The sequence below is a fragment of the Aphelocoma coerulescens genome, chromosome 3 (genome assembly GCF_041296385.1).
Source record: "Aphelocoma coerulescens isolate FSJ_1873_10779 chromosome 3, UR_Acoe_1.0, whole genome shotgun sequence".
Classification (NCBI taxonomy): domain Eukaryota; kingdom Metazoa; phylum Chordata; class Aves; order Passeriformes; family Corvidae; genus Aphelocoma; species Aphelocoma coerulescens.
In genome coordinates, this window is record NC_091016.1 from 59,494,974 (window position 1) to 59,509,797 (window position 14,824).

The window sequence follows — 14,824 nt, forward strand, 5'->3', positions numbered from 1 at the left end:
CTTGGATGTTCTACAGTTCCTACACTCTGATAGTTTTATCAGGTGAATCACCCTTAAAAGGCCTCCATGCAGCCTGAAGATGAAAGGCATGTGGCCTGACTCTTTCTGAAATATTGCCCTTAGATTTCAGCTATTTATGAATGGCCTGTTGAATGGCAAAATAGAAGTTTGCTAAGACTTACAAAGTAGTGTTGTTTTTCACACTAACAGATTTTTCAGCTATAATCCTTGGGCAGATGGAATGATGTTTTTGCATACTAGAGAACTTTATTTAAGTACTTTTTAAAGGTGATGGAGAAAGGAATGTGATAGGAAAACAGAAATATGAATAACACTAGCACTTTTTTGCCTCTGAGGTTATCCATTTAGTCATAAAAGTGTAGAAGCTTTTTGCTCTGCCTTAAATTCTTTTAATTAATTGTGTTGATGAGTATATCTTTTAACTCTACTTTCTAAAGGAATAAGAAATTATATGTAGTACTCTAGGAAAAGAAAGAAAGAAAGAAAGAAAGAAAGAAAGCTCTTTCACCAAACTATATTGTTATGTGGAATCTACTTCCATCTACTATTGGTAAAAGCAAAGCATACTAACTGAAGGTTACTTTAAAAAAAGAAATCAATAGATTCTTAAAAAATATTTGTCATGCAATCAATGTGCAGTTAACACACACACCTCCTCTATTTGGAGGTACAATAATCCCTGTCACCTCCTGCAAAAAGAAAATGATCCAATATTTGTTGTCTTGTTTGGCTGATCATGTACATCAAGTACCTCCCTGATTATTGCAATGTTGGAAGAGACGTGTTGAACATCATACTCAGGACATGCAGAGCACAACAGATCACAGAGAAGAAGCCTATAAATATGGTTCCTGCTCCAATAACCTTTTAAGCTGGCTTTACAAGACTTGGTTGTCTGCAGCTTAAAAAGGTCAAAATTACACACGTTCAAATTTCATGCCAGCAAAGTTCCTGTTATATTTTTAAAACACTATACAATCTAAAATGATTAAAGTAGTTAAATGCTAGATCAGTGTTAATTATATGGCTTTAATAAGTAGAAGATTAACACGCCACTTACCACAGTTCTCATGAAAAGCACTTTTCAGACATTCACTTGCTGAATTTTGTCATAGAAAAGAGTTTAGACCCATTTATTTCAATTACTTGATTTGCATCTTCCTCAAAATAAGTAATGCATTAGTTTATCATACAGATAGAAGTTGAATAGAGTGACTTCAAAACCAGTTGTTTCATAGGTAAAGGTTTCTCCACACCATTAAAAAGAAAACAAAAAAACCCCAACAAACTAAGAACTTATTCTGGCTGGGGTATATAAACCCACCCTGTTTATTGCTACATATCTCAAATCCTCCAATGCAGCTGGTGTGAGCCCAGGCATGCTGGAAATGGAAACCCAACCTATGAATGATCATGTAATACCAGAGAAGTAACATGAGATGTTACTGCATTAGTACACAGAGTAGATTTTCCATCCGTTCTCTGCATGAACTTTTTCCCTGTTAGTTATGCCCTGCTTTGTTGCAGTTTTATTTACACTGTTTTGGTACAGGGCTTCTTGCAGATGACTGCCCATTTTCCTGTGTACTCATAGTATCTTGCAAAGTGGTCATCTTGGTTGAAAGCACCCTTCTCCAACTGAGGCTCTCCCTGTGGAAGATGGTGTCTGTGCCTTTCAGTGTTTCCCTTTTCAGACAAGTGGTACTGGGCCATCATAGTCACCCAGGCTGGCTTCAAGCTCTCCAATTTACTTACCTCACTAAAGGACCTGAATTCATGCCACATTTCTTCTGAATTCCAAGTCCTTTTGTCCCTATTCTCATTTTTCACTTTATTTTAAACTCCACTTTCAGCTGCTCCATGATTCAGTCTCTTTTCCATGGGGGACATGTAAGTTCCATTCTAGTTTACTACATTGCAGCTTGTGTAACAGACTCAACATCATGGTATGCATCCAATCTCAGAAAAGGGAGTTGAGAGTAGATTATTTATTTACTTATTTATTTTCTTATATAAATTTAAAAACAAATTTCACATGTGTAATGAACTGCAGGCTGCAATTCTATGTAGAAATACACCTCTATTACTGAAAATATTATTCACTGAAAGCACCTATGCCTTCCTTTCCTACAGAAAGAGATAAAAACACAGTCTAGTCCAGAGTTCAGTTATTTAAAATATGTGAATGTAAAATGAAGACTCGGAGGGTTGAATTTTACTTGTATTTACCCATTTCTTTGTTAAATCTGACCAATTCAAAACACAAAAGTTCTTTTAAGATTTTCAGCAACAAAGGCTCTTGCACTCCAGGGATATGAACACTGGTAGTATTATTTTCAGCAGGGCTGCCTCTGTGAACTCACCAGCCCAACATCCAGGATTGCATATGGCAGAACGAGTCCAACCAAAGCTGTGCTGGGCCCAGCCATGAAGCCCAAACTGAGATGTAAAGAATCCCAAACTCAGATACGTCTGAGGTCATTCCTCCTTCTCGCTCTGTTTTGACTGGCTGAAATTAAAAAGTAGAATAACCAGCAGCTAATGTCAAATTCCTATTCCTTCTCCCTAATAGATCCTTTACTAACTCTATAGCAAACTTAGATGTTTTCAGGAGGGAATGAGCAGCTGCTGTAAGATTAGTTTGGAAATGGATTGGGTCTGGAGAGACTCTTGGCTACATCTCACAGTACCAACCACAATGTACTAGCAGGCAGAGCAAACCTAAATCAGAAAAGGAAGTAAGCCAGTCCACGAAAAGGACAGAGGAAGCTTATCCAACCCTGGAAGGAATTCATGGTACTTGTGGCAAAGTCCCAATTTAATCCTAAAGATTAAATCCTGAAATCATTCCTCGCTTCTTGTTCATGGAAAACATTTGCTAACAGCAAAAATGTGCAAACAATTCTATTCTTTGGAGGAGCAAAAGTGAGTTCCTGCTGTATTTCTGTGTCATTTTACACATCCAGGATCCAACTAGGTATTTTTCAGATGCTCTGAGCAGTTTGTTAACAGTTTATTTTCCATCCCATTGACATGTACCTTTGAACTTTTACCAGCAACAGAAATTAAATTGTTGCAGAAGCTCTTTCTCCTGGTATTTCCAGCTGCAGTGGTAGTGGTGAAAAATCTCCTAGGCTGACTGTTGTAGCGTGATTTTCAACCAGTTCTGTGGGTTGTAGGCATAAAGGGAATTCAGATAAGGCTGTGAACTTCTATACAGTTATCTGAATCTTGCTTACAAAGCTTTCAAAGTTCATCCATCCTCACAATGGATCCTATGGGATCTTAGTGGGCTCTGGGGAACCTCAGCCGATTTCCCAATTTCGTAACACTAGAACTGGTGAGTATTGTTAGATATTGTAAGACACCATTTTCCAGCCTGAAATGTGATGTTTATGTAAATATGTCTGGAACATACAGTACCTCTGAGGGACTGAAGTAAAAATAACCAAAGGTTTTCACAGAGCAGCATAACTCCAGGGGTGAGGTGGGCAGTGAATTTTTACATGCTTTCTTCCATTCGTGTTTGTCTAAGTATGCTTGTTTGAGAAGAAGCAGCTGGGAGACTTCTGTGAAAAGATGCCTATATTTAAGCATTCTTCTTAGGAGACTAAATATCAAGTATCTGTTTCTTCTGACAGGGAGCTGGTATAAGAGCATTAGTAAAATCAACTTTGAAATGCAAGGTGTTGTTTTTCTTTTTCAGTGTTTCAGTAGTGGAGGTTAATACAAGCATCTGTTTGCTCTTTTTAGATGTACTGATATATGAAAAGACTCTGTGTGGGACTTTTGTTTGTTTATTTGTGTTTATTTCAGTGTGAGGGAGGTGAAGAGTCTTTTAAAAATAGTGAGTTCCAACTGTGTTGTTCATTTATGAAACTGCTGCTGTGTTTCATCTTTGATGCTCTGAGGTTTTTTACTTACCTGAGTCTTTGTAGGTTTTAATATTTGCTGCAATGACACTTTAATTAATTTAAAAAAAAAAAGCAAAAAAACCTGCAGTACTAATAACTTCACCATAGGTGCTGAAAAGGAGAAAGCACATAAGGGAGAGAAAGAAAGAGGAAGGCAAATAGACAGCTCTCAGTTATTTTTCCAAACTTTACTCACTCTGCTTTTATTCCCATTTGGTCGTGGACACCAAAACCGTAAGTACACAGATAAGGAAGTATAGACCACTTTTACCTATAAAATATGAGGCTGTCCTTAAGCCCCTCTCATGAGCTTTGAGTGTAGTGATATGAAACTGAATCTTTCATGTAGCACCTGAAGAAACCACTACTGAAGTTAGTGGGATCTGTCCACTGATTGTCTTTAATTGAAGCTCAGTCAGACTCACGAGCCACACCAATAATGTTTCTCCTGGCAGCTAAACTGACAGGCCTGTCTGCATAAACTCAAAAATGATATCTTGTCTTTGAAAACAACCCAACACTTCTGTATTCTGATCATAACTCTCATGATGTTCCTTGACTGGGAATATCTAGGGAGACAATCATCCTTGTTGATAGTGGCAGACATCAGTTTTAATCCTTAAGACGGATCCAAAGGCAATAGATGTTACCTTGAGTTTTCCTTGATGAACACCCTGGAATACAGTGTTGATCCATCCTGGCTCATTAGTGATAGCCATTTTTTACTCAAACTTTAGCTACTTGCAAAGACTTTCATTTTGACGTTTTTACAATGTCTTGAAAATTTCTAGTTCCAAAACATAAACAGAGGTATCAGAGGATGAGGACAGGGGTGCTATCACAGAGTCTTTAACGAAATATATCTTTTTTTCCCCAGAGGTGCGGAGAAATCTCATTTGATAGTCCTGACCAGAATGTCAAATGTGTTCGCATGCTAGGTAAGAGTCTCTTCCCTTTTTTATTCAAGTGTGTATATAGAGATATGTTTAATTGGGAATTTCTTCTCAAAAGTACATGATAATGACCATGATGATCCACAATGGCGTTTACATAGCTCATCCACATGTAGTCCTCATTAATATATTCCTTATAGTGAACTTTCAACTATTTAAATGAAGTATGTATACTCCAGTAGTGTCCATATGCATAGATGAAAATATAGCTGTACCAGCACTGTAATTGGAAGCTCTGATGTGCTGAAGTCCAGAACTCATATTCAAAAGCTGAAAATCTGGACTTCTAAAGACAGTATTAATTCCACAAGCATGTGTCAAAAGTCTCTAAATCAGACGTTAGCTGCATCACTCAGGAAAAATTTCAGTCACTGCGATTTTACAGATTTGCACTGGTGTGGCTTTGTAAAAATGACTGTTAAGTAGAAGTGTCTATTCTTTAGAAACAATACAGGAATACTCTGCTATGTTTCATTAATTTCTGTGACCAATTTTATTGTGGTTGCTTGTTTCGTCTACAATGCTAGTACTGAAACATTAACAGTATGGCTAGTATTACAGTGAAAGGCAGGGAGTAAGTGTCTAAAAACCTAAGAGATAATGTTTACTCAGAAAAGAAATGAAATCAGAGGACACTTGCAGATTAAGCTTTAAATTCTGAAGACCTTTGACCTGCCAGGGAAGAGATAAATACATGCTGTAAATCAGAGCATTGCATCTAATAATGCAAAGAATGGAAGCGCCACAATTTTTTTAAACTGCAACTGGCAGTGTCTAGGAACTTAATTCCCATCTGGGTGCATAGCTGTGCTCTGTAATAGCAGATTATGTGGTTTGCTGTTTATATTCATTAAATCCTATTGTCACAATAGACTATAATTGCTGCAGAGGAAATCTGTCATGCTTGTAGTGCACAGATCCCAACAGATGAACTGACACAATGGGCCATAATGATCTGTTACATCAATGATCCATGGTTAGAAGTTCTTAATGGAACAAGCTGACAAAAAAAGATACACTTGTGATCCTTTATCATGCCAATTATAATCTACAGTGTAAATACAATTGAGTTCCTAATACTCTAGTACTAAGGAAGTTATATCCATGCAAATGTTATTATGCATTAGGGGGAAGAATGGGGGATGGGAGAGAGGAGAACAAAAAACCCCCCTTCTGTACGGGTTCGTTCATCATTTCATTTGGCATTTTTATAACAAGTCAGTCCAAAATTGGGAGTTTGACATCGCTCTTAGTGCAAAAAATTCTTTAGGAGAAGTGAGAAGAACAAGATCTTGTTTCCATTACATATATTCTTACCTATGTCTTGCAGCATATACACGTACGAGAATGAGAACATATGCTGTGCTGTGTAAGGAAACTGCTAGGAATGGAAAAATGACTCCAAGAGCACATGCCAAAGGTGTAACTGATTCTCAGAGGTTCCATCTCTTGTATTAAAAAATATTTCGCCTGCTATTGTTATTTTTTGGCGTATCTAACAAATTAAGGACTGTAGTGTCATATATAATACAGAATTTTACATTTCACCCCAAGGTATTCCAAATCATGTACAGAGCTGAAACTATTCTAAGCACAATTTGTATATTCCAGAACTGGCTCTGTAAGAGGTGTGGGACGAAGAAACTATCGAGTACAAACACAGCAGAAACTATGGTTTCTCTGAGAGTGACTGCTGGAGACAAGCTCCATGGTCCCAATTTATCACAGAAGTCTGTGTGGTGCTGGTGGTGCTGTAAAGCCAGAGGGTGTCCATTCTGGACACCTCTCCTTTCATACTGAACTTGAAGGGAAGAGCAGGAGCGAGAAACTGTGCAGCCAAAAAGGCCTGAGACTTTGTGTTGAATGTGTCATGTAATGCCCAATCTCATATTTTACAAGGGAATTGAATTTCCAAGAGAATGTAACAGGGTTTGTCACTGATCAATGCAAGGCTGACATTATTAATGTCTGTGGGTGTAACCAGTGAACAAAGCACAGCAGGCCTTCAGAGAGGGACATCTTTCTTGAATGCTCCATCTTTGAAATATGCTGAAACTGTCCTGCTGTCATTTAATGTAATAGAGACACAGTGCTGACAGAAATCTAGAGGGCAAGTCCCAGCAATTGCAAGAGGATAATTACGCTAGTAAGAAAAGAAACACAGGAGCCTGGAGTACTGACTGTATTTCTTCAGGGATCTTTGATGCAACATCAGTCTATATTGAAACTGCACATTATCAAGCTGAACTCTAAAATGGTAGTAGCTGGTTTTGTCAGAAGATGTCTGTATCTGCTTTATACTACTCGTTCTGTGCTAGCTTCAAATTTAAAGTTTTTCAGAAGTAATGCCAGGCTTTCCATTGAATCCACATTCCTTGAGGTAGCATGGATTATGTGTATGAAGTTCTTTTTCTATAAAGGTTGAGGAAGAGGGGTTTGCAGTAAAAATCATATCTTCCTACTAGAAAACAGTAAATAATAGATAAAAAAATGCCAAAATGCTTACAATGCCTATAGTGAAAGAAGGTAACTTTTCAAGGCACTGACTAGATATCTCTCAACCTGAGATTAAGCGCATAGGATCAGCTTAATGCCTCATCTTTCAGCATCAGAGTGATGGATAGTTATAATTCAAGTGTAAAAAAAAACAACAAAATTAAATGGTCACTTAGCAGTGTTTCCTGTTATAATAGATAACAGCTATGTGCTCTGACCAGAATATGTTTAACATTAGTGTAATTATCTGTACTAAAGTCGTTACAGAAAATTATGGTCTCCCTCTTATTTTTTATATTGTGCTTGTTTCTTTACCCTTTTTTCTGTGTCGTGATTTAATCCTAGCTGGCAACCAAGTACCATGCAGCCACTCACTCACAGCCCCCCGCAGCAGGAGCTGAATCAGAAAAAAGTAAAACTTGTGGGTTGAGACAGGAACAGTTGAATAATTGAAACAAAATAAAATATAATAATAATAATAATAATAATAGCAACAATAATAGTAGTGGTAATGAAAAAGAATGGAATAAAACCCAAGAGAAGCAAGTGATGCACAATACAATTGCTTACCACCTGCTGACCAATGTGATAGACATGTCCCACCCAACACACACACACACACACACACACACACACACACACACACTTTTATTTCCTGATCATGGTGCTGTACAATATGGAATATCCCTTTGGCAAGTTCAGTGTACCTGCTCACTGTCAGAGTATGGGAAACCAAAAAGTCCTTGACTTAGAGCAAGCACTACTGAACAAAAACTGTAACATCAGTATGTTATCAACATTATTCTCATACTAAATTAAAAATACAGCACTGTATCAGCTACTAAGAATAAAATGAACTCCATCCTAGCCAAAACCAGCACAATATGTTATACCAGCTAAAGTAACACAACCTTGATAACTGTCACAGAAGAAAGTTGGTCAGTGGCCCACCTTAGCCTTTTGAAGACCTGAAGTGTTCAGATCCTAAATATATCACAGCTTTCTTGAGTATGGCACTGGATAAGACTTTGAACCCTGCACATTCATTGTCCTTTGAAAAATGGGAAGATAAGTGCTTCCTCACTTCTTAGGAAGAAGAAGAAGAAATTTATAAGTACAATGAGAAGCTGAAGTTCTACAGTAATGGAAGTAATGAAAATACCACACTGTCAATAGAAGTGTGTTATCAGAAGTTTCTCTTGAATCTCCAAGTCTGCCAGGAGATAATGCCAGCTCATCAGCACTTCCAGGGCAAGGAAGAAAATCTGAACTGTTCTGCTTAAATTGGAACTGTTATCAAGTTAGCACTTGGCCATGAAAAAAATTTCTGATAATGCTGAACAGGATGTCAAAAAACTCTTGCTTTATGCTGCATTCTGGAATTTAGAACCCTGGACTCCCCATGCTCTTTACTTAAAACGAGTTTGACTTTCAAAATTATAATTAGCACAAAAATTGAGGTTATAGAAATGTACTCACTATGTAGTTATCAGTCTAGAGATTCATATTATGAAAGGCAGAAGGGAACTGTCCCTCTCCCTAGAGCACCCACTGCTATTTTCAATGGCACAACCTGAGGTTAATTTTTCCCATATGCAGACAGACATACTGTGGGCTCAGACATGACACAGTATCATATCATGCAGAGATAATTGGGTTAGTTTGCTGTGAAAATTGCTGGTTGGATGCCTAAGCTAATTAACTCTGCTGGGAAGAATTGCATACGAGCTTGTAAGAGTCCAAAGTTAAAGCAACTTTACCGGTTCTCACTTCCTTAGCTAGCTCATCCAAGGCTAACTCAGTAACCTCCACATGGCAGAGCACTGAATTTTAAGAATCTGTCCTGGAAAAAGGAAGTTCCCTTATCTAGCTCTAGGACTAGTACAGAAGGAAAAAGGTCTGCCAACTAGAAGAGAAACTTCAATTTTTTTGAGAGATAGAGATATATATATATATGTTTCGGGTTTTTTTCTTACCTATATAATTTTGTTTATATAAAAAAATACCTGTTTATACAGAAAATAGGCAGTTGCACCCATCACAACACATACAAAATTAAATTATTCCTTCGGTTTTAATCTGTTCCACCTGGTTGATGATAGTGAAGTAAGGGGGATGGATGATAAGTGCCAATTATTACATTACTTATTTTGTTACTCCAGCAAGCAGTCTTTCACCACCAGATTTAGTCTTTACTCCTTAATGAAATGCTGGGTAGATTTTGAAGAGGTCACATCTCTTGCTGGCAAACTCTGCTGTCTGAAGAAATTCTTCCAGGGGAAATGTGAATTGCCCTCCTTAAGGAGCTGGTTAGTAAGATGAAAACACAAAGCTTCCAGACACCCCATGGCAAAAGGCTGAGGTGCTTTCTTTTCATTACTGTAAATTCCATGCAGACAGGAATGATGTGGCTGAGTTTTGTTTCCCATTTGGTGCTGACTTAATCCTTGCAAAAGCAGACAGATGAATCCTTGCTTGGAATAAAAGTAGTTTCCTCACAAATAGCCATTTAAAATTAATCAAAAACAACAACAAAAAAGCCATTATTAAAAAAAAAATTGAGGCAGTGCCACGTTTTTTTTCAATTCTCCAGACTACTAATACTTTACTTTGTTGCTTTGAGGCAACAAACTTTTTCATATTCCCTCACCCCCTCGAAAAAGTTGTTTTGTGGCATACTTCCACCATTTGTTGCCTATGAAGAGTTATGGGTAAAGGAATCAGCATTTAGCCATGAAATTACTTTCGTGGATCCAACTTCGGTCTTGGTGGCTCTTTGCCCACAGCAGAAAACCACCACACATTTGAACAGAGTTGGCAGCCACAGCTTAAGAGAGAGAGACATTACTGGAATAACAACTGTGTTGAGAGCCAGGAGAGAGGGGTACTGGCAAGGCTCTGGCTGGCTGGTCTCTGCCTTATATAACCACTGAAGGCACCTTCACTGGTGGCGGATTAAAAAATCTATTATAACTTATTTGCAAAACTTGATCAGGTAAAGAACCATGTACTTTAATGGGTGAAAAAAACTACTGAAGAGTAATTAAATGTGTCAACTTTCCCTGCAGCAAAGGGAGAAAAAGAAATGAGGCATCTAACCAAATGGTTCTGCACTGATGAAGTTTTGCAGTTGTGCAAAGCTTCCTGGAGCCCTCGCTGACATCATTTGAAATGTGATCCTACATCTCTTGCACACACAAAACTTCTGCTGAAACTGATAGTCATGCATGAGCAATGGTGTTCTAAATAGCCAAATATATGGACTATTTATATCCCAGTCACTCAAAGGCTTACACGTGCACTTGACCTTCTGCAGACTAACTATTCTATCTGTGCAAATGAGATGCAATAAACACATGAACTAATTTTTGTAAAATTAAGCAGCATATTTATGGGGAAAAGGCCCAAAATCTACAGTGACTAGCAAAAAATCCATACTTGTCGCTACACTGCCCATCAGGATTACTCAGAACTTCATAGCTGTCAGAAAGGAGAGGCTTAGGATGTCTGCTACAAAAAGATAGGCTTTTATTCCATGAGCAGCTTGCAACACAGGATGAAGAGAAGCAGTTTTTTTCCATTTATAAAGCAATGGTGTGAATGCATACAGAAAGACAAGCACCATGTCTCTTTTTGATATCCTGTTAATGTAGATACATTCAAATTTTAACATGTAAGTCAATGCTTCAAGTTTTTCACTTACATTTATATTCCAACTGCCACTCTCTACCAACAATTCATTCTGATGAGAACAGGATTGTATAGATAGGACCTATGGAACTGTATTTCTTCTACCCAGTTGAATAGGGATTTTCAAATAACTTCTAACACTTTTCCCTTTTTTCTCAAAAATAATATTCCAGTATATTAACACAATTTAAAAATAAGACGTAACTCCTGATATTGCAACTGTAAGTGAATTTTAAAAAGTGGATTCTCTGTGTCCTTACCAACACTGAAACAGAGGCTTATTGCTCCTTCATATCAGTTAAGACCTCCTCCCCAAGTTGATTGTATCTTCCTGAAATGCAATACTTTCTAAATCTCACCTGCTTACTCTGAAATGCTCATGACTTGTTTGCCATAGTGGTACAGAGCAGGCTAAAGACTTGGTGTATCACCCCATGCTTTATGTGGAAGGCCGAGATGACAGGCTGCCTATGTTGGAGTGTTGCTTGGAGGCAGAAAATGGCAGACCAGTGGGCATGAGACCACAACAGCAACTCCTTTGTCAAGGACTTTATGGTATTCACACACCATTATTGTACCACTTCATCACTGTGTTATGTTTTCAGGCTAAAAAAGTAGGAACTCTTTGTATTTACTACGATAAAATTTGTGCCTAAAACCACAAAGAACGTAAATATCAAACCCAGCTTCTACCTTCATGACTATTTGATTAATTTGGGTAAGAAATGATTAAAAAAAAATTCAAATTTCTGATGCCCTAGGAATATTTTAAAGAGCAGTTCTCTAATAACATCTTATTATTCAAGTAATTTTGATCTAATTACTATTTTAGGTAATTATATAGGCTGGTAGTTGAGTGACAGTGACCACCTGTTTATCCTGTTCCATCCTGTAAATCAGGTCAGACTGAAACTACTTCTCTTGCAATATTCTACCTTTCAGAAGGGTGCTGAAGAAGACAAAAACTGGACTTGGCCTTTTGAGCATGCACATAAAACACTTCTCTAAATGTAATTTATGGTTCTTGGTTTTCTATCACATAAACATTAACTTGAATCATACATAGTTTTATCCTGTGTCTGCGCCTGGTACAGGAAAGAGATGGGAGTCACTTGCAGAGAATGCAGAAATGAGGATTTGCCAGCATCTATACAATGTAAGCACAGCATGATGGCTTTCTGGAGAAGAGAGCGTTACTGTGTTGCCCACATCTGCTAAAGCCATTCATTTGGACCAGGAGATCCAGCTGAGATTCAAAAGCTCAAGAGATGATTAAAAAAGCCCTCCAGTCCCCCAACTAGAAATACGCCAAACCCCTGCCTCTTTGGCTTCTCTTTCTATCAGAAAGGTTTTTTGACTTGTCTGAGAATCTCACCACATACCACATTTAGGAAAAAGCTACAGATTTCCAAGTCCTATCCAGCAGTTGCACTCAAAGCACGGCTACAAACACTTGCAAATTCTAGCAGACTGCAAAGCCGAGTGTCTCCCTTTCAGTCCAAAACATGCTGCAGACAGGAGGGTTGCATTCTGCTGCCCATTTATGTAATAATCTAGTGAAAGTTTAACCTTTTAATTCTGAACTTTCGTCATCCTAGTATAGTTAAACCTCACAGCACTCCCTTTTTTCTTGCCTACCAAAATAAAGGCAGCGCAGGTTGGGATTAAGTGCACTCTGTTTCATCTGTTGACCCTGTGCAAGGACAAATGCTGGGTATGACTCCAGGAGGATAAGAAATGGGCTCCCACATCTGGAGGGGCACACACGTGTAAGAGAAGAAGAATCCTGAGTTTTGTTTCACAGACATTTCCTTTTTTTTTTTTTTTAACTAAGCACTTCTTAGAAAAGCAGAGGAACAGTGGCTTGATTGATTTACTTAAGATGATCTCATGTGTTATTTCATGGTATTTGTCACATGAGTTATTGCTGATCCCCTGTTGGAAAATAGATTTCAAGTGCCTATTCACTCTGTTTCCTCACAGTTTGATTTTTCCTCGTGCCCAAACACGGACTGTATTCACATCGTTTCCCATCTTTGTCCAACCTGTTATGAGTGGGTTATGTTCACCCAAAGTACTTTCTGTACTGAAAATTGCTGTGACTAACCATACTTCTGTAATAACATTCTCTCAAAAGATGGGGAGGGGGGAAAGGAACTCCAAATTGGGGACCAAATTGAAGAAGAAAACACTTATTCACAGTTTTACATCAGCCATCCCTTCATTATAGCATAACGAAATCTCTAGACCTAAACTTTTTAAACTTAGATTTAAAAGGTTCAAATTTATAATTTGTGGTTTGAGCTCATCTCTAGCAATTAATCTTTGCCCCTTTAATTATTACTTTGTGCTACCTTGGAATTGCACAGTCTCTGCAATGTCCTACAGATTATTGTGTAGCTACACTTAGTAAGAGTGATTTATGTCTGAGAAAGCCATGGAATTCCTGTGCTTTCAAGCACTCAGTTCCTGGCTGTACATGCTCATAAACTTCTCAGGTTAAGAAGGCATTTTCCTATATTCTTCTCTGCTCCGTATTATAAGGATGTCTCATATTCTGGAGTTAAAATTTTTGCTGTTCTGAAATGTTGTTAATAATTTTACCATTCTTACTGAGAATTGGGAGTATAATATTTGTAGGAAATTTTTTCATCTCTATTATAAAAAAGAAAACTACTAAATCAAAATTCTGCTGTTCTTTTGCCTGCTTATTTGGATAACTAATTTTCCTTGATGGCTTTAGCTTCTTTTTTTTTTTCAATTGTTTATAATTAAGTATCATTTCTAATTATAATCTGTTGTTCTTGTACATCTCATACTTCTTAAAGCACTAAGTTGCTCTCTTAGATCATCCATTGATCATCAAACTAATAAAGCATGTATTTACATGTTCTCACTGGAGCCAAAATATGAGTAGATTGAAATAAGTTTGTGTGACAGGGTCAGTCACAGTGTCTAGTACTGTGCATGCTCAAGCCCTGATCTGATCCAAACACTTGAAGCTCTGGGCTTCTGAAATCATGGAGTGTGACTGTGAATATTGGTGGTAAATGATGGAAATTGTACTTAGCAACAAGAAACGGAATATCTGAATCGCAGCTGGCTATGTCAAAAGATTAGTGTATTTCTTACAGAAAAGTTCAGAGAGTTCTCTTACTGGAATTCCCTCACAGGGCATTCTTCTCACTCTGCAGAGGAAATAATGCTGAAGACAATTGGGATACAATTCTTCTAACAGAATGTCTGTAAACTTCTGTAAAAAAACTTTTAAGTCTTTTAATTTTAAAGTCTACAGCCATCATCTAATCATCCCTTTTGTAGCAGAAAAGAACAAGAAAGAGGTGCTTCCTTTCAGACTTAGATCATTGCAAAACAGATGTCTAAAACTGGTCTGAGGAACCCTACTCAGAGACTGCCTATTTCTCCCCATTGACTCCTCAAGAAACTGAAGTGTGGATGTGAGCATTTGGAGGAGAATAATCTTACTCCTGAAGTGCAGATACTGTTTTTCATAGTGTTCAAAGATCTATGGTTTAAAGTATAGGGTATAATAGAAAAATAATCAACCTCATCTACAAGATAATTTATTGGTTTTTTAACATAAAATCAAGTTCTAAGTTTTCAGAATATTTGTAAAAAAGTATTTGTGGAAAATTGTTCTTATTAACTGAATTCTTTTCCTCATCGATTCTGTGAAGTCTTAACTTCTCTCTCTCTCTCCCTTTGACATAGCTGCAGGACCTTTTCTGA

At 37.6% G+C, this 14,824-nt stretch overlaps 1 protein-coding gene across 1 annotated transcript in view; it reads left to right on the forward strand.

The window, feature by feature from the left end:
* The window catches only part of PDE7B (phosphodiesterase 7B), a 171,252-nt gene that overhangs the window by 51,128 nt on the left and 105,300 nt on the right, over positions 1-14,824 (forward strand). The window contains exon 3 of the mRNA XM_069010458.1: positions 4,813-4,873. Coding sequence (XP_068866559.1) covers positions 4,813-4,873 — 61 coding nt within the window. The remainder of the gene's footprint in view (positions 1-4,812; positions 4,874-14,824) is intronic.